The sequence below is a fragment of the Lucilia sericata genome, unplaced genomic scaffold (genome assembly GCF_015586225.1).
Source record: "Lucilia sericata isolate MDLA Ls3-8-SP2 unplaced genomic scaffold, ASM1558622v1 Contig000017F_arrow, whole genome shotgun sequence".
In the NCBI taxonomy this organism is placed as follows: Eukaryota; Metazoa; Arthropoda; class Insecta; order Diptera; family Calliphoridae; genus Lucilia; species Lucilia sericata.
Genome location: NW_023994056.1, coordinates 975,265 through 997,438, shown reverse-complemented (window position 1 = coordinate 997,438; position 22,174 = coordinate 975,265). Strand labels below are relative to the sequence as shown.

At 31.4% G+C, this 22,174-nt stretch overlaps 1 protein-coding gene across 2 annotated transcripts in view; it reads left to right on the top strand.

The window, feature by feature from the left end:
* LOC119606683 (neuropeptide receptor 22) overlaps positions 1–20,674 on the top strand; it is a 56,680-nt gene extending 36,006 nt beyond the window's left edge. For both annotated transcript variants that reach the window (XM_037960246.1, XM_037960254.1), the window contains one exon: positions 18,442–20,674. In XM_037960246.1, coding sequence (XP_037816174.1) covers positions 18,679–20,664 — 1,986 coding nt within the window. In that variant the 5' untranslated portion in view covers positions 18,442–18,678 and the 3' untranslated portion in view covers positions 20,665–20,674. The remainder of the gene's footprint in view (positions 1–18,441) is intronic.
* The last annotated feature ends 1,500 nt before the right edge of the window (positions 20,675–22,174 follow it).

Here is a 22,174-nt window from a genome sequence, read left to right as displayed (position 1 = left end):
TATTGTCTTGGATATAGAGGAGTCTATCCATTTGGCTATATATCAGTCTATAGTCATGACAGATTGGTCTAAATCTTGTCTATAGTCTTGACTGTAGATCAGTCTTGTTATAGTCTTAACTATAGATCACTATATAGTATTGTCTATAAATCAGTCTATAATCTTGACTATAGGAAATTTGCTAATTCCATAAAAAACAATTTTTATTTGAAATATACTATAAATCCCCATTTTTATATACATTTAAATTTAGTACATTTGTGTTCTAAACTTATGTTATAAAACGATTTAATATCACCAACTAAGTGTACTTTCTTTTACAAAGAATTCTCTTTGCCATCTCAGTAAAGAAATTTAAATCCAAACTTTATAACTTAATTTTGCTAAAACTGTACTTATTAAATAACCCTTATGATGCATGACTTCTGACATTACATAAAATTTTATGTAATCAAATTGTAGAGTATTTTTCGTAAGACTGCTTCTACAACTTTATTGTATAAACAGATTATGAATTTACAATTTACAAATGTTGAAATCTGTTTATAATTTTCCCTTTGGTAAGAAAATTTTAATTAATGTTAGAATATTTTACTTTATACTACTTCAACAGAGAGAAAAATATCTCGCTGCCACTTTTGTGTAAAAAAGTAACTTAAACAAGTACCTTTTTGTTAAAAGCCATTTATGAATATCAATTTAAACTTTCCATTTCTTTTAAAATTGTTGCTCTTTAAATATGTGTTATTAAATTTTTATTTTAATATTTTTTAAATTTGCACAAAATTCAATTTATCTTTGTAAATACAGTTCTAAAATATTCCTTTTTAAATGTACCAAAACTATATGCACATGTAAACGCACAGACACAGCTAGAGACATAGCACATACATACGTGCGTACAAATCCAAATGTACATGCAACCATGAAGTTCAAAAAACATAAGATGTATAATACCAAACGAAAAAAGGAAACAAATAAAACAAGATTTTCACATAAACTATTAAGCACAACAAATTGAGGTGTATTTCATTCTCTTTTAGCAGCAAGAACGTTCAACATTCACAGCAAAAAAAAAAAAAATGTCGAAACATACGTACAACAACAGTCTGTTGAAATGTAAATGTTATATCCGAAACAGATGATGACATTGCTACTAAATGCATTAACAACAAGTATGGGTCACTCCATAATTCAAATAAAAATTATTAAATACATGGCTTTCATTAGTTCCAACTAAATTTATTTGATTTTACACATAATTGTAAATTTGCTTAGTTTTCTTTTTGTCGTATTCCCCCATATACATAGTTAGGTTTTTTACTCCACCAAAAAAAATTCTGTTTTTTTTTCTGGGTAATGACTAAATTATTAATGTACAATTTGTATACATGTGCCATAAACTATAATTTCTTATAGTTTAGTCTACTCTAAACAGATTTTTGTTCGCTTTTATAAATTCATAATTCAACTGTATTAAGAACACACTAGATTTAATATTGATGCTTAAAAATATTTCATAATTTATTACCAGCATACTATAAATTTTGAAGAAACAACATTTTTCTTCATAAACAAAAAAATTGAAACGAGCAAATGGTACGGCAATTGTGTGGCGTGTGTTGTACATACCAATGTGCAACTTTATGTTGCATTTGTGGCAGTCAATTTCACATTAAATACCAGTATCGTATGCCAATGAAAGTTACCCTTTTCAGTAACCACACTTTGTTTTGCTTTTTTATTATATACTCAGAGCTTTACAGGGTAATATAAGTTATTATAGGTTTATTGATTGTTTAGTACATTTTATAAACTTTCCCTATAGATGAACTGAACTAGAACTGAACTAGAACTGAACTAGAACTGAACTAGAACCGAACTAGAACCGAATTAGAACTGAACTAGAACCGAACTAGAACTAAACTAGAACTGAACTAGAACTGAACTAAAACTGAACTAGAACTGAACTAGATCTGAACTAGAATTAGAACTGAACTAGAACTGAACTAGAACTGGACTAGAACTAACTAGAACTAACTAGAACTGAACTAGAACTGAACTAGAACTGAACTAGAAGTGAACTAGAACTGAACTAGAACTGAACTAGAACTGAACTAGAACTAACTGATCTAGAACTGAACTAGAACTGAACTAGAACTGAACTAGAACGAACTAAACTGAACTAGACTGAAACTAGAACTGAAACCAGAACTGAACTAGAAATGAAACTAGAACTGAACGAGAACTGAACTAGAACTGACAGAACTGAACTAGAACTGAACTAGAACTGGAACCTAGAACTGAACTAGAACTGAACTATAACTGAACTAGAATGAACAGAACTGAACTAGAAATGCTAGAACTGAACTGAACTGAACTAAACGAACTATAACTGAACTAGAACTGAACTGAACTGGAACTAGAACTGAACTAGAACTGAACTAGAACTGAACTAGGAACTGAACTAGACTGAACTAGAACTGAACTAGAACTGAATCTAGAACTTAACTAGAATGACTAGAACTGAACTAAACGAAACTAGAACTGAACTAGAACTGAACTAGAAATGAACTAGAACTGAACTAGAACTGAACTAGAACTGAAACTGAACTGAACTAGAACTGAACTAGAACTGGAACTAGAACTGAACTAAGAACTGAACTAGAACTGAACTAGAACTGACTAGAACTTAACTAGAAATGAACTAGAACTGACACTAGAACTGAACTAGAAAACTTGAGACTAGAAACTGAACTAGAACTGAACTAGAACTGAACTAGAACTGAACTAGAAACTGAACTAGAACTGAACTAGAACTGAACTAGAACTGAACTAGAACTGAACTAGAACTGAACTAGAACTGAACTAGAAAACTAGAACTGAACTAGAACTGAACTAGAACTGAACTAGAACTGAACTAGAACTGAACTAGAACTGAACTAGAACTGAACTAGAACTGAACTAGAACTGAACTAGAACTGAACTAGAACTGAACTAGAACTGAACTAGAACTGAACTAGAACTGAACTAGAACTGAACTAGAACTGAACTAGAACTGAACTAGAACTGAACTAGAACTGAACTAGAACTGAACTAGAACTGAACTAGAACTGAACTAGAACTGAACTAGAACTGAACTAGAACTGAACTAGAACTGAACTAGAACTGAACTAGAACTGAACTAGAACTGAACTAGAACTGAACTAGAACTGAACTAGAACTGAACTAGAACTGAACTAGAACTGAACTAGAACTGAACTAGAACTGAACTAGAACTGAACTAGAACTGAACTAGAACTGAACTAGAACTGAACTAACTGAACGAACTGAACTAGAACTGAACTAGAACTGAACTAGAACTGAACCTAGAATCTGAACTAAACTGAACTAGAACTGAACTAGAACTGACTAGAACTGAACTAGAACTGAACTAGAACTGACTAAACTAACTAGAACTGACTAGAACTGAACTAGAACTGAACTAGAACTAGAACTAGAACTGACTAGAACTGAACTAGAACTGAACTAGAACTGAACTAGAACTGAACTAGAACTGAACTAGAACTGAACTAGAACTGAACGAGAACTGAACTAGAACTGAACTAGAACTGAACTAGAACTGAACTAGAACTAGAACGAACTAGAACTGAACTAGAACTGAACTAGAACTGAACTAGAACTAACTAGAACTGAACTAGAACTGAACTAGAACTGAACTAGAACTGAAACTAGAACTGAACTAGAACTGAACTAGAACTGAACTAGAACTGAACTAGAACTGAACTAGAACTGAACTAGAACTGAACTAGACTGACTAGACTGAACTAGAACTGAACTAGAACTGAACTAGAACTGAACTAGAACTGAACTAGAACTGAACTAGAACTGAACTAGAACTGAACTAGAACTGAACTAGAACTGAACTAGACTGAACTAGAACTGAACTAGAACTGAACTAGAACTGAACTAGAACTGAACTAGAACTGACTAGAACTGAACTAGAACTGAACTAGAAACTGAACTAGAACTGAACTAGAACTGAACTAGAACTGAACTAGAACTGAACTAGAACTGAACTAGAACTGAACTAGAACTGAACTAGAACTGAACTAGAACTGAACTAGAACTGAACTAGAACTGAACTAGAACTGAACTAGAACTGAACTAGAACTGACTAGAACTGAAACTAGAACTGAACTAGAACTGAACTAGAACTGAACTAGAACTGAACTAGAACTGAACTAGAACTGAACTAGAACTGAACTAGAACTGAACTAGAACTGAACTAGAACTGAACTAGAACTGAACTAGAACTGAACTAGAACTGAACTAGAACTGAACTAGAACTGAACTAGAACTGAACTAGAACTGAACTAGAACTGAACTAGAACTGAACTAGAACTGAACTAGAACTGAACTAGAACTGAACTAGAACTGAACTAGAACTGAACTAGAACTGAACTAGAACTGAACTAGAACTGAACTAGAACTGAACTAGAACTGAACTAGAACTGAACTAGAACTGAACTAGAACTGAACTAGAACTGAACTAGAACTGAACTAGAACTGAACTAGAACTGAACTAGAACTGAACTAGAACTGAACTAGAACTGAACTAGAACTGAACTAGAACTGAACTAGAACTGAACTAGAACTGAACTAGAACTGAACTAGAACTGAACTAGAACTGAACTAGAACTGAACTAGAACTGAACTAGAACTGAACTAGAACTGAACTAGAACTGAACTAGAACTGAACTAGAACTGAACTAGAACTGAACTAGAACTGAACTAGAACTGAACTAGAACTGAACTAGAACTGAACTAGAACTGAACTAGAACTGAACTAGAACTGAACTAGAACTGAACTAGAACTGAACTAGAACTGAACTAGAACTGAACTAGAACTGAACTAGAACTGAACTAGAACTGAACTAGAACTGAACTAAAGAAACTGAACTAGAACTGAACTAGAACTGAACTAGAACTGAACTAGAACTGAACTAGAACTGAACTAGAACTGAACTAGAACTGAACTAGAAGTGAACTAGAACTGAACTAGAACTGAACTAGAACTGAACTAGAACTGAACTAGAACTGAACTAGAACTGAACTAGAACTGAACTAGAACTGAACTAGAACTGAACTAGAACTAAACTAGAACTGAACTAGAACTGAACTAGAACTGAACTAGAACTGAACTAGAACTGAACTAGAACTGAACTAGAACTGAACTAGAACTGAACTAGAAAACTGAACTAGAACTGAACTAGAACTGAACTAGAACTGAACTAGAACTGAACTAGAACTGAACTAGAACTGAACTAGAACTGAACTAGAACTGAACTAGAACTAGAACTGAACTAGAACTGAACTAGAACTGAACTAGAACTGAACTAGAACTGAACTTGAACTGAACTAGAAAATATCAAAAAAAAAAACTTCAATAGATTTTGATTTCTTGAAAAATATTTTAACAGACTTTAGGTTCGTCCTTAGCTGCATAAACATTTAAAGTTATGTTCCTATTTACATGTTTATTGTTATTGTAAAAATTGTTAATATTATATTTCGTTGTTTTCTAATGTTTTCTCTCTAAATGTGTCTGAACCATGAGTAATAGTTTGAAGCTCATTCCTACCACTGACACGTAGTGCAAGTCAATTTCCGCTTGAATCACTTTGTCATCATGTAAAAAAAACATATACAGTAAAACATCGAACCAGTTACACAAAGAAATTCGAGCACACATCCACTTTCGTTTACGTATTTCTCATAAATATTCTATATATAAAACGTAGTTTTCTAACAGAAACATTAAGTGCTTAGAATAACGTTCATCCACTGCAGAGAAAATAATAAAATAGAAAAAAGAATATTTTTACACAAAAGAACTGTATTGGATTATGAGTAAGTGTGAAAAAGTGGTTTTATTTTTGTAAAAAATGAAAAAGTAATGTGTTTTCTTTTATGCAGCAAACATCTGATATATAATTTGAACTCAGAAATCATGATTTTTTTGTATAGAATTAATCTTTAACCCAAATATTACAAACAGCAGGAGGTCAATAATTGCATGAAATGTTAAATAATAGAAAAGGTTAAAGAAAAATTAGCAAAATGGCTTATGTACTAATATTAATAGAGTTTGAATCCTATTTTAGAACTGTATAATATAGTGTGTATTTTTTGCTCTTCAATAGGTTAATATTTTAATATCCCTACCTGTAGTGCAGAATTTATAACTTCTATTTTATGACGATTGTTATCATTAATAAAGGGGATAAAAAAAAAACTTTTTATAAATACGAATTGTAGAAAAAATCAACTGCTGATTATTTCCGTTTTATTATTTGTAAGCATTTTCGTATTTTTTCTATGCTTTTTTATAGTCCTTCTTTAATAATGAGATTAAGTTTTTTTTTTCTCATTTCTCTTTAGTTGATCATTAATCATAGTCACACAGCCATGTAATACAACATTATAAAATTGCAACAAAAAATTATAGAAAAAATTAGAAACAATTTCTTATATTGACTATAGTCTTGATGGACTACAAACAGAATATTTGTATTTTAAGTTTAGTAGACTGTTTGTGAATGGCAATGCAACAACCATTAGAGTACTATAGACGTATACTTAATACAATATTAAGTATACGTCTGATTGGTTTATATTCCAAAGTGTTTATTTTTTCATGTGCTCTTTCATTCGTAATTCAAGGTTTCTAAGAACTATTTTGTAAACATCCAAGATGTAGGGGAATTTTTCACAAGTAGTGCTTATTGATCGACTGTAGTTTACCAATTTAATCCTACCTTGCTATTTTTTGTAATACAATGCCTGATTGTTAAACATGACTAATTGATGTTCCAATGTAAAACGAAACAAGAAAAAGTTCAAATACATACCGCCCGAAGACAAGACAAAGGAAAAACTTTATCCATAAAAACACTTATCAAAAAGAGTAAAATGAAACAGTATGGTAGGGTTTTTCCATAAGTTTTTAGTTTAAATGAATTTGTTGTAACCTAAATTCGAAAACATTTGTTTATAGGAAATTCTAGTTCAGTTCTAGTTCAGTTCTAGTTCAGTTCTAGTTTCAGTTCTAGTTCAGTTCTAGTTCAGTTCTAGTTCAGTTCTAGTTCAGTTCTAGTTCAGTTCTAGTTCAGTTCTAGTTCAGTTCTAGTTCAGTTCTAGTTCAGTTCTAGTTCAGTTCTAGTTCTAGTTCAGTTCTAGTTCAGTTCTAGTTCAGTTCTAGTTCAGTTCTAGTTCAGTTCTAGTTCAGTTCTAGTTCAGTTCTAAGTTCAGTTCAGTTCTAGTTCAGTTCTAGTTCAGTTCTAGTTCAGTTCTAGTTCAGTTCTAGTTCAGTTCTAGTTCAGTTCTAGTTCAGTTCTAGTTCAGTTCTAGTTCAGTTCTAGTTCAGTTCTAGTTCAGTTCTAGTTCAGTTCTAGTTCAGTTCTAGTTCAGTTCTAGTTCAGTTCTAGTTCAGTTCTAGTTCATTCTAGTTCAGTTCTAGTTCAGTTCTAGTTCAGTTCTAGTTCAGTTCTAGTTCAGTTCTAGTTCAGTCCAGTTCTTAATTAACTGTTCCCTCACTCTTACTCTTTTAGAATTACATCATATCTGTTTAAAATCCTTACCTTTTCAGTATTTTTCTTCGCATTACATTTTATATAAAAAAAGAAAGAGAAAAAGGTTTCTTATATTACCTTGCACTTCTATGTAGCGTATTTTTATACACATCTAATAAAAGGATAATAAAAAACCAACAAAAAATTAAATAAATCAAATTTTCTATGACAAAATGTGTTGTATGTTTGAGACTTTAGTATGTTTTATTTATGGTCGTTGCCATTGAACGCCTCATGGTTGGGAGTTTTTACAACACAGTTTGCTGATAATTAAAACAAAAGCTTTTTTCTATAACAATATTGCTTTTAGAGACACACTGAAGCTATTGAATAGAATAAAAAAATTTTCATACTAATTGCTTAACATTAGGGGATTAATTAGTTTTTTCTTAAAACTGGGGAAAACTAACTTTAAATGGTGTCACATATAGTTAGAGTATTCATTATAAAATTATACGACGGCTATTATTAAAAATTAGAAAAAGTATTTTTTTTTTCTTTGTATAATTTCCGGTTAAGGTCAGTTACTCTTCAGATGACCTTCGTTTAGCCAAATTAATCTGTTTATGTTTTGGTATGAGTTTAGTTTTAGAGGAAAACTTTAATATTTTTGAAATGGAGTGTTTATTATTTGTTTGCTTGCTATTTGTATACAAAACTGTAAATGTGTGTGTGTATATATATTCGGAAGTACTATTTGTGTATGAAACTGTATGGTATTTATGTGTATTGTGGTTTTTATTTTATTTACTCTACGCTCTCTTGTTTAAGGTCAAAAGCCTTCTTTTGTTATTATTGTTTTGTTAATAGTGTTTTTAGTCTGTTTTGTTTATTTGTTGTTGCTCGTTTTTAGCCATTACCAACTAAACAATCACATGTGGTTGATAGCATGGTTGGGTTCGTTTAGAGGTTGTTTTTAACAGATAATAGCAATTGTTTAGTATCAGCCATAAAGTATGCCACAATTATGCGTATGTCGATATATGTACGTGATATATACATTCATACATATTATCTGCTTTCCCTTGTAATAACTACTCTCTCACTCTTCTCTTTAGTTGCTACTCCTGCAGTAGATTGTGCTGAAATATTTGTGTTTTATAGTCATGATATTTTTTTAATTTTTTTTTTTCGCTTTTTTGGTTAACGTTTGAGGCAGGGCTAAATGAAGTATTACATTGTCTGTCTATCTTTATATATAGAAAATTGTAAACAACTTTTTTTTTCGCACAAATGATAATAAAACCCAAAATTTCCATTTTGTCATATAACAGAAGCCTTAGTGTTGGTTACTGCGGTGTGTATGTTAATATGACTTGCTTGCACTTGTTTTATTGCATACTTTCAAGGGCTTTTCGACAATAATCCGCAATATTATTATCAATGCAGATATGAGTAACAACAACAATGAACCTTTTGTTTCATACGTATTATTATTAATAATATTGTATTTAATTACTTTACCATAATTAAATAAAAATCATTGATATTGTTGGCCAATGTTGTTATGGTTCAATACCATTTTTGCTATAGATTATAGATTTTATTGCTCTTGGATAGCTTTATGTATGGAATATGTATTGTGTTTAAATTAAACAATTGTTTATGGTTATGGAATTTTCTAGTTTTGCTTGTTAAACATTTCTATTGAAGTCTAAAATATGTTAACATATTTTTCCAAATTTATGTTAGATTTAAAGTAATAAATGAGAGAAATTTATGAGTTTTTTTTTTTTTTTTTGGAGGTAGCTGAATGTAAGGCACAGTGTTTTAAAAAATTATAATTATAAATTTTAGTTACCGAAAAATTTTCCTTTGAAAATTTAAGTTATCCATAAATTTCGTGTAGCAAAATCAAAATTATCGAAAAATTTTCTTTAAATGGAAAATTTTAATTATCAAAAATAAATTTGTCATATTTTTTATTACAATTTTTTCCTTAAACAAGTGTTTACTTCCTCCTATATGTTTTTAGAACATCCTCTCATCCTTAGCTAACTTAACATCTATTTACAGCATGTATTTTGTAATATAATTATCGAAAATACATACGATTACTAAGTGTCATAACATGCCACTGTGGTCTAATTAAATTGTAAACATTTGCCAAATGTGTGAACGGACATTAAATATACACAACATATAGAATACACAAACACACACATACTAGCAGTGAAATACAACTTTTGCTTATAATAGTCGAATGTGCTGCAACCAATTGTCAAAATATTACGAAAATAAGAATCTTCGTAAAGTATTGTTAGCGAAAGTAATCGCCATTGACAATTCTCAACTCTTTAGAATTAACAGTAAAATATTCGCGAATATTTTACATAGCATGTTTAGTTTACAAAATATTTCAGTTTTAAAATTCGTTTGCTGGTTTGGTCACTTGGTTAAATTCTAAAAATATACACATTTTGATGCATACATTTTCCTGTATGTAAAATACACATGAACGACTTTGCAACATGTATTAAATTAACATCAGTTAAATTTGACCATTGACTTCATACCATACTATAGCTATTATTGGTATTATTATATGCATGTGGTATTTAACTGGGTATTACTTATTAGATTTGCCTAAAACCCCTACACATTTGCCAATATCATTATGAGACGGGGTATTTTATAATCTAATTTAACACAAATTTAACCTAAATTTATGGATACGTAACGACAGTCTATAATAATACCAATAGCTTAGTGTGTGACAAAATCATTTTGTTGTCAATATAAAAATACATATGATTTTAAACTAAAATGGAATTAACTTTAACTTTTGAATAGTTTGTGGTAAATGTGATATACAAAGGTATTTATTTATAAAAATAATGAACATTAGTAGGGTTTATATTGTAAAGCGATGTTTTTGAAGATTTCTAGGGACAATAGGGTTTCGAGAAAAGCCAACTATTTACTATGTAGTTTAGCTAGTTTCTACTTTATATAGATTAGCCCTAACTTTTGCCGTTTAGGCCCTATCGTCTTTTCAATAGTCAGACGGACAGACAAACTGGGAAGCAGACGGACGGACGGACAAAGAGGCAGATAGACAGACAGAGAGGCAGACGGACAAACAGACGAAAATGTCTAGATCGTCATAGAATCTTATAATATTTTAGAATATCTACACAGAGGGAAAAAGAAATATACACGCCTGGTACCAAATTGACACCAAACTGTTTATAATTTTTCAATACCATCCGTTGTCAAAGTACGTACGTACGACAACACTATGTAATGTTGACAACATTGCAACAATTCGTTGTCGAAATCTAAATTTTATACACATCCGTTGTCTAAATGTTAACAAACGTGGTAAGCTCACTATTAACAAACAATCCGTTGCCAATAGTGAGCTTGAGCTGTCGTACGTATGTATTTACTTTGATAACAGATGTTATTGAAAAATTATAAACTCTTTGGTGTCAATTTGGTACCAGGCGTGTAAATTTTCTTTTCCCGCTGTGTATAATTAATCAATGGAGAATATTTGTGGAAAATGTCAAGCCGCGTTAAATAGTTTACAATCAAAAACATTAAAAAACAAAAACTATATACTATGTAGATTACTAGGGGCCTGTAAAGTATCCTATAAATAAAAAAGTCCTATAGAATACAACTTTAACTTAAACTTAAACTCTAATACAAATTTTAATTTAAATTTCTAAAGTAAAATCAAGCTCTAATTGACGATACCGTAGATTACTTATAGTCGGCGAAATGAACAGTATAGAGGGTAACATGCTTAAAAGGAATTCAAGTTCTGTATCTATTTAATCTCATTTTTGTGCGATAAGCAATATTAAAGAAATTAATATTGTTTTTGATACCACCCTAATATAGTTTTAAGCCAAATTCTCTTTGACAGCTAAAAACATATTTAAATACATCTAGTATTATTAAGTGTGTAAAATGATTACACATATAATTATATGAGTTTGTATTTTGAATAGAGACATAATTACATTAAAAACTAAAAATTTACATTGTAAACGGATTCAACAGTTGTTGCAAAATGTAAAACGATACAATTAAGTTTAGAAATTAAATTAAAATCTAAATGAAATTATATTTATTTTCATTTGTTTGATGGAAATGCAAGCAATTATTTTTCCGACCAAAACTGGTTGACAGTATTGTCGTTTGTGTCCACAACAATAACATTTTTAAAACCTCAGTAACCACATTATTATTATTTTTTTGAGGACATAATCATTTCAGTTGATCATGATGATGATGACAATTTTCAAATCAACATGATAATAGTCAACAGTAAAATCATAGCAAACACAGAGTTTGGTTGTTAAATTGAGAATTATTTAATAATTCACTAATGCGACGGGAAATGAACCCGTAAACCTCAGTTCAATAGATTAGTAAACTAGCATTACCGTTATTTTCTCAAAATATGATGAAATCTTTCAATCCTTTTATATTGCTTGTTTGTTGGGTTGCATTAGAAATTCTATTCAAAATTTCTCTATATATTCATACATATATCACAGGCCATTTATATGTTAATCAGATACTTGTGTTCAGACAGCAGATGACGACGTCATTTGATAATTTAACACCAACACCACCACCCAATTCTTCTTATAGACATAAATTATTCTGTTGGTTGTTAATTTAATTGAGAAATTAAATTTTTCTTAATACAATATAATTCATTTGTTCACGTCCATTCCTGTTTGTTCTTGTTGTTAAATTTATAACAAGTATTAATTGTAATACTTAATAAAAAGTACTCGGTACTCTAGTACATAGTCGTCGTCGTTATTGGATTGTATATCTTTAGGGCTAATTATGTGTTTTAAACACACAAAGTAATCTGATTACAACTAATTACCCACACAGAGTAAGAACAAGGCTATTTAATATATTTAGGAGGCTTGGAAATATACATAAGTTTTACACCGTTGCAAATTGTTGTTAAAAAATTTCGAAAGATTTTTATGAAAGTTTTTGTTGTTTTAGAAATGTTCAGCGCTTTAGTTTCTACCGTTTAGGCGCTATCGTGTTTTCAAAAGACTGACGTTTAGGAGCTTTAGTGTTTTAAGGCAAACGGACGGACGGACAGACATTCGGAAATGTGAAGAATTTAATATTTTTTTAGAATATGTAACAATGGAGAATATTTGTGTAAATTTTTAAGCCGTTAGCTCTTTGCGTTCAGATATTATTGTGATTTCGACAGACAGGCAGACGGACGGACGGACGGACGGACAGTCAAACAGACAGATGAAAGGACAGAACGACATAGCTATCTCGTTTTAGAATCTAATAAGGTCCCAAAATAAGCACTTAACTACTCTATAGACTACATGTGATGGATAAAGTAGACAGTTCTAAGCATAAAATTGTTAATTTATAAAATGTCATTCAGAAATGTTAGGCAGACGGACGGACAGACGAACGAACAGACAGAGGGACAGACAGATGAAAGGACAGACGGACATGCCTAGATTGTTTTGGAATTAAATAAGTTCGCAAAATAAACACTTTACTACTCTATAGACTACCTGTGATGGGTAAAGTAGGCAGTTCTAAGCACAAAATTGTTAATTTCTAAAATCTATTAAAAATTAAAATTTTATTTACAAATTGTGTAGACAAAATGTCTTTCAGAAGCACAGACGGATATGGATCGTTTTAGTATTTAAAATTGTTCCAAAATAAGCTCTTGACTACCCTTTAGACTACTTAGGATGGGTAAAGTAGCTAGTTCTAAGCATAAAATTCTAAAAATCTATTAAAAATCAAAAAATTATATAGAAATGGTGTAGATCAAATGTCATTCTTCTTTTTCTTCTTTATTTCTAAAACTTTTTGCAAGGACCTTCGTAAATAAATCTGTCTATATGTTGTATAAAGTGAATATTATACTCTTGCCACCAGGAAGTTTTTGTAGGCTTAAAGGATATTTTTATTTAAGAGGATTATTGCTTCGTAATAAATTCTAATATATTTGTGTATGTTTTCTCCTATACTATGAAAATCTAATATTATATTTATTGTCAGTGTGTGTGTGTTATAAAATGTATAGATTTTATTTGAAACTGTTGCCCATAATATTTCATCTCAATTACATTTAACGTGATTTTTTATGGGAGTTTGTGTGCATAGTTTAATTAGTTAATTATATTTTTTATAGGATTGAAAACTTTTAGGGGTTTGTTGTAAAATAATTAGACATAAAAGGTTATTTTAGTAATGAAAAGATAAAAATTGCACTTTAATTTGTAATATAAATGTTGTGGTTAATGTGGTTTAGGAAAATATCTTGTACTTACATTTAAGAGTTTTTTTTTGTGAAAGAATTAATTAAGAATGATAATTTAAGCAAATTTGTTGTTTACAAAGCAAAACAAATTAAGTCAAAAATTAGCATTTTTAATTAAATTAATTTTTTTAAAATTATTATGCTGCACAAAAAACACAAACATTTCTATAAAAGTGGACTTAGCACATTTTTACTCTAAATTAAAAACTTACGTATATCAATTGATTCTTTTTTTCCAGCTAATTAAAACTTTCTTTATCAATACAATATGATTTAAAAACTTTAGCCTACATTTACAAAAATTTTAAATTTTTCTTCTCTTAATATATTATTAATGAAATTATGAGGACTTTGAAATAATATATAAAATTCTATGATAATGTTCATCACTTGACAGCTATTGGAATTTTTGTTTGTCTGGTTATATATAAATATGTTACTGTTTTACGTAGTGGACTAACGTCATAAAATTCTAAAATAGTTTTAGATTTTGTAGTGACAGCTTTTGTTGAATTTATTTCAGCTATTAAAAAGTACTATAAAGTATAACAATACAAAATAAAACATTTTTTGTCATTCAAGTTAAATTTTTATAAAAATCATTAATATTTAATAAATTTTTTGGAATATTAGAAAAAATATGAATTTTCAATATATCTCACAAAAGCAAAAAGAAAAACACAATTTAGAAAATATAGGTTAGACTATAGATTATACTATTGACTGGACTATAGACTAGACTATAGACTAGACTATAGACTAGACTATAGACTAGACTATAGACTAGACTATAGACTAGACTAGACTATAGACTAGACTATAGACTAGACTATAGACTAGACTATAGACTAGACTATAGACTAGACTATAGACTAGACTATAGACTAGACTATAGACTAGACTAGACTATAGACTAGACTATAGACTAGACTATAGACTAGACTATAGACTAGACTATAGACTAGACTATAGACTAGACTATAGACTAGACTATAGACTAGACTATAGACTAGACTAGACTAGACTATAGACTTAGACTATAGACTAGACTATAGACTTGACTATAGACTAGACTATAGACTTGACTATAGACTAGACTATAGACTAGACTATAGACTAGACTATAGACTAGACTATAGACTTGACTATAGACTAGACTATAGACTTGACTATAGACTAGACTATAGACTTGACTATAGACTAGACTATAGACTAGACTATAGACTAGACTATAGACTAGACTATAGACTAGACTATAGACTAGACTATAGACTAGACTATAGACTAGACTATAGACTAGACTATAGAGTAGATTATAGACTTGACTATAGACTAGACTATAGACTTGACTATAGACTAGACTATAGACTTGACTATAGACTAGACTATAGACTAGACTATAGACTAGACTATAGACTAGACTATAGACTAGACTATAGACTAGACTATAGACTAGACTATAGACTAGACTATAGACTAGACTATAGACTAGACTATAGACTAGACTATAGACTAGACTATAGACTAGACTATAGACTAGACTATAGACTAGACTATAGACTAGACTATTGACTAGACTATAGACTAGACTATAGACTAGACTATAGACTAGAGTATAGACTAGACTATAGACTAGACTATAGACTAGACTACAGACATATTAAGTGAGAACCTATAATAGGGGATTTTTTTGAACTATTTCGTTCTTCAAAAGGCACTTAGAATTTTCTACAAATTTAACCTAAAACCATAAAATAAAGCATGTAGAGCCCAGATTAAGAGAGAACCTATAAAAGGGGACTTTTTGCTACTTTTTTGTTCTTCAAAAGGTACTTTTTGAACTTTTATAATATTGAACCTAGAAACATGAAATTAAGAATGTAGAGCCCGGATTACGTGAAAACACATAAAAGGGCTACTTTTTCGTTCTACATATGTACTTTTGGAATTTGGTAGAGCCGGGATTAAGTAAGAACATATAAAAGGGAACTCTTTGGAACTTTTTGATTCTTCAAAAGGTACTTTTTGAATTTTCTATAATACAACCTAGCAACGTGAAATTAAGCATTTAGAGTCCGGATTAAGTGAGAATCTATAAAAGGCGACTTTTTGGTACTTTTTCGTTCTTTAAAAGGTCGTTTTTGAATTTTCTATAAATTTAACCTAGAAACATGAAATTAAGCATGTAGAGCCCGGATTAGTGAGAACCTATAAAAGGGGAATTTTTGCTACCTTTTTGTTCTTCAGAAGGTGCTTTTTGAATTTTCTATAATCTTGAACATAGAAACATTAAATTAAATATGCTCTACATATGAGAACACATAAAACGGGACTTTTTGGTACTTTTTCGTTCTTCAAAATGTACTTTCTGAATTTTCCATAAATTGAAGCTAGAAACATGAAATTAAGCATGTAGAGCCCGGATTAAGTGAGAACCTATAAAAAGGGGACTTTTGGTTATTTTTTTGTTCTTCAAAAGGTACTTTTGAATTTTCTATAATATTGAACCTAGCAACGTGAAATTAAGTTTGTAGATCCCAGATTATGTTAGAACCTATAAAATGGGACTTTTTGGTACTTTTTCGTTCTTCAGAAGGTGCTTTTGAATTTTCTATAATATTGAACATGGAAACATTAAATTGAATATGTAGAGCCCAGATCAAGTGAGAACACATAAAGGCGGGACTTTTTGGTACTTTTTCGTTCTTCAAAAGGTACTATTTGAATTTTCTATAAATTGAACCTAGAAACATGAAATTAAGCATGTAGAGCCCGGATTAGTGAGAACCTATAAAAGGCGACTTTTTGCTACTTTTTCGTTCTTCAAAAGGTACTTTTTGAATTTTCTATAACTTGAACGTAGAAACATGAAATTAAGCATGTAGAGCCCGGATTAGTGAAAACCTATAAAGGGGTACTTTTTGCTACTTTTTCGTTCTTCAAAAGGTACTTTTTGAATAGTCTATAAATTGAACCTAGAAACATGAAATTACGCATGTAGAGCCCGGATTAGTGAAAGCCTATAAAAGGATACTTTTTGCTACTTTTTCGTTCTTCAAAATGTACTTTTTGAATTTCCTATAACTTGAACATAGAAACATGAAATTAAGCATGTAGAGCCCGGATTAGTAAAAACCTATAAAAGGGTACTTTTTGAATTTTCTATAAATTGAACCTAGAAACATGAAATTAAGCATGTAGAACCCGGATTAGTGAGAACCTATAAATAGGGACTTTTTGCTACATTTTCGTTCTTCAAAAGGTACTTTTTGAATTGTCTATAAATTAAACATAGAAACATGAAATTAAGCATGTAGAGCCCGGATTAGTGTAATCCTATAAGAGGGTACTTTTTGCTACTTTTTCGTTCTTCAAAAGGTACTTTTTTAATTTTCTATAAATTGAACCTGGAAACATGAAATTAAGCATGATTAGTGAGAACCAATAAAAGGCCACTTTTCGTTCTTCTTTTTCGTTCTTCAAAAGGTACTTTTTGAATTTTCTATAACTTGAACGTAGAAACATGAAATTAAGCATGTAGAGCCCGGATTAGTGTAAACCTATAAAGGCGTACTTTTTGCTACTTTTTCGTTCTTCAAAAGGTACTTTTTGAATAGTCTATAAATTGAACCTAGAAACTTGAAATTAAGCATGTAGAGCTCGTATTAAGTGAGAACCTATAAAAGGGTACTTTTTGCTACTTTTTCGTTCTTCAAAATGTACTTTTTGAATTTTCTATAATATTGAACTTAGAAACATAAAATTAAGCATGTAGAGCCCGGAATAAATGAGAATCTTTAAAATGGAACTTTTTGCTACTTTGAACCTAGAAGTATGAAATTATGCATGTAGAGCCCGGAGTAAGTGAGAACATATAAAAGCGGACTTTCTGGTACTTTTTTTAACACATCATGGTTAAGGGTATATAAGATTTGGCACAGTCGAATATAGTACTCTTACTTGTTTTTTTTTTACTAATATTCATTTAAACTTATAATTTTATAATATTTCATGAGAAAACCTTGTTTTTTGTAATTAGAAATAATTTTTTTACAAAAAATTTTAAATTTCTTAGGAAATCTATTCTCTATTAAATGATTTATTTTTCATTAAATTTGTACTTGTAATAAAATAAAATAGTACTCATTCTTTTTTCCATTGTTGCTATTTTTAAGCTTAAAACAATCATTATATTTCACCTTAAACAAACTTATTATAAGAAAATACTTGTTATAAAAGAACCATTCTGCTCGTGTCACAACAACTAACAACATCAAAACATTTTCTCGAAAACAAAGTGCAACATTATTTATACATGCGCTCTCTCGGTCAATCTATTATTAAGAAGTGCAACAATAGTTGTTGAAACAACAGCAAAAATACCTCGAAAGGGTTGTGTGATAAAGACAAGCCACTGTTCACTTACCTAGACTGTCTTAATTGTAACCTTTTGTTCGTTTAAACTTCCGTTTCCTGTAAAACTAATTAACTTTTCTTTTGTATCGTATATTGCAGATAATAATGTGTGGCACAGCTACAAGATAAATGCAAAAATAAAGACTTGTTCAACACAAACACACACATACACTTAAATTAACAAACAATATGTGTCAATCTTGGAAAGGTCTTGTCATATAAAAGCTTGAAAGGAGAAGAAGAGATACCACAACTACCCCACAGCAAGCAGACAAACAAAGACTGACAAAAACGACAAGAAGAAGGGGAAGACAAAGAACGAAAACGAAGCAGAATATGATGACAATGTCTAAGGCAAAAACAAAGCCAAGAAAACATGTTAACAGACAACAATTACCGCTTTTATGTTGGTGGCTTATCATGGGCACAAACTTATTAAGTTTGTGCAGTTTAACGCAGGCAATCAACTCAACAGTTAAGAACAACAATGAGGTCTTATACACAGTGAAACCAATAATGAAAACTGCAGCAACTACTACCAGTATTGCCGTCACTACAATCAATACCACAGATGCATTTGATACGGAAATTCAAAGTGCAACAGCCAGTAGACAAAAACTACTCAATGCTGATGTTGCACGAGAAATAAAGGAAATTGAAAAACAGCCAGTTGCTGCTAACAAAGACGGTCAACAGCTCAATACTCCAAACAACAAAAACTCTTCTAATATTAATGCTTTTAATGCTAATACAATGCTGGGGCATGAGTTGAATGAAAAGTTAATCTTATGGCCCAATACCACCATAGAATGGTTAAATTTAACGGATGTCTTAAACAACAACAACAACGAGGAATATATACAAACAAAGGCAACACCCGATCATAGTGTTAGTGTCAGCGGAAGTGCAAGTGGAAGTTTATTTTCTACTACTTTATCGTTTAACCATTCAGATCGAAATTTATTCACATTTCATGAAGACTGTTTAGCCAACAGCAACACATTGCCCCACATCTTCACCATTGTTTTGTACTCGGTGGTTTGTGTTGTTGGCTTGTTTGGCAATACTCTGGTCATTTGGGTGGTATTGAGATTTTCGAAAATGCAAACTGTTACCAATATCTACATTTTAAATTTGGCCATAGCTGATGAGTGTTTTCTTATTGGCATTCCTTTCCTGCTCTATACCATGCGTATTTGTAGCTGGAAATTTGGTGAATATATGTGTAAGGCTTATATGGTCAGTACTTCGATAACACAATTTACTTCCTCCATATTTTTGTTAATCATGGCAGCCGATCGTTATATAGCTGTTTGTCATCCCATCGAATCTCCTAAGTATAGAACATTGCGTATAGCCAAATTGGTTTCTCTGTTGGCCTGGTTTACTTCGGCCATTTTAATGCTGCCCGTTATATTGTTTGCCAGCACTGTGTTGCAGGAGGATGGCATAAATTATTCCTGCAATATAGATTGGCCGGAGGTTTATAAAAAACATTCCGGCACCACTTTTATACTCTATACATTCCTATTGGGTTTCGCCACTCCCCTGTGCTTTATTTTAGTGTTCTACTATTTGGTCATACGCAAATTACATTCAGTTCAGCAGAAACATAAATCCAAAGAAAAGAAACGTTCGCATCGCAAGGTCACGCGTCTAGTGTTGACTGTCATCACTGTGTATATTCTCTGCTGGTTGCCTCATTGGATTTCTCAGGTTTCTTTGATTAGTGCCTTTGTGGGACAACGTGAGTTATCCAGATTTGAGATACTACTATTTTTGTTATTCGGTTGCCTAGCCTACTCCAATTCTGCCATGAATCCCATACTTTATGCATTTCTCAGTGACAATTTCCGTAAATCATTTACACGCGCCTTTACCTGCATGAAACACCACGAAGTCGAGGCTCAGCTAATCAATGAACACAGTGTCTTCACCCACAAACGTGCGGGTAGTGGTAGTAAAAGGAAGAACTCTAAACACTTAACTGTGCCGGGCCGTGCCGCCATAGTGCAACAAAATAGTTGCTCCTTTTTGGCTCCCACTACTGTACACCATAGCGGAGGTGGTTGTAGTGCTGTGGGTGGTGGTTCCTCATCGGCCACTTCAACTTCCACCGCAACCACAGCCACCGATAAGTCTTCAAATATCTCTAGAAAACCAAATGAACATTTGAATGGTGATGTTGTGCAGACGGTGGTGTGTGCACCAAACAATGATGTCGGTGAAGGTATAAACATGGTGGTGAGTCATGACCAAAGGTCACAGGGTTTTAAGACGGAATTGTGTCCTTTGGAAATGCAAAATCAAACGGATGTTTAAAGTGTTTTTAAATTTGGTTTAGTTTTTTAAGATAGCTAGTTGAATGTAGTTTAGACTATAGACTAGACTATAGACTAGGCTATAGACTAGACTATAGACTAGACTATAGACTAGACTATAGACTAGACTATAGACTAGACTATAGACTAGACTAGACTAGACTATAGACTAGACTATAGACTAGACTATAGACTAGACTATGAACTAGACTATAGACTAGACTATAGACTAGACTATAGACTAGACTATAGACTAGACTATAGACTAGACTATAGACTAGACTATAGACTAGACTATAGACTAGACTATAGACTAGACTATAGACTAGACTATAGACTAGACTATAGACTAGACTATAGACTAGACTATAGACTAGACTATAGACTAGACTATAGACTAGACTATAGACTAGACTATAGACTAGACTATAGACTAGACTATAGACTAGACTATAGACTAGACTATAGACTAGACTATAGACTAGACTATAGACTAGACTATAGACTAGACTATAGACTAGACTATAGACTAGACTATAGACTAGACTATAGACTAGACTATAGACTAGACTATAGACTAGACTATAGACTAGACTATAGACTAGACTATAGACTAGACTATAGACTAGACTATAGACTAGACTATAGACTAGACTATAGACTAGACTATAGACTAGACTATAGACTAGATTATAGACTAGACTATAGACTAGACTATAGACTTGACTATAGACTAGACTATAGACTAGACTATAGACTAGACTATAGACTAGACTATAGACAGGACTATAAACTAGACTATAGACTAGACTATAGACTAGACTATAGACTAGACTGTAGACTAGACTATAGACTAGACTATAGACTAGACTATAGACTAGACTATAGACTAGACTATAGACTAGACTATAGACTAGACTATAGACTAGACTATAGACTAGACTATAGACTAGACTATAGACTAGACTATAGACTAGACTATAGACTAGACTATAGACTAGACTATAGACTAGACTATAGACTAGACTGTAGACTAGACTATAGACTAGACTATAGACTAGACTATAGACTAGACTGTAGACTAGACTGTAGACTAGACTGTAGACTAGACTATAGACTAGACTAGACTAGACTATAGACTAGACTAGACTATAGACTAGACTGTAGACTAGACTATAGACTAGACTGTAGACTAGACTATAGACTAGACTATAGACTAGACTAGACTAGACTAGACTAGACTATAGACTAGACTGTAGACTAGACTATAGACTAGACTGTAGACTAGACTATAGACTAGACTGTAGACTAGACTGTAGACTAGACTATAGACTAGACTGTAGACTAGACTGTAGACTAGACTATAGACTAGACTATAGACTAGACTATAGACTAGACTAGACTATAGACTAGACTGTAGACTAGACTATAGACTAGACTGTAGACTAGACTGTAAACTAGACTGTAGACTAGACTATAGACTAGACTATAAACTAGACTATAGACTAGAC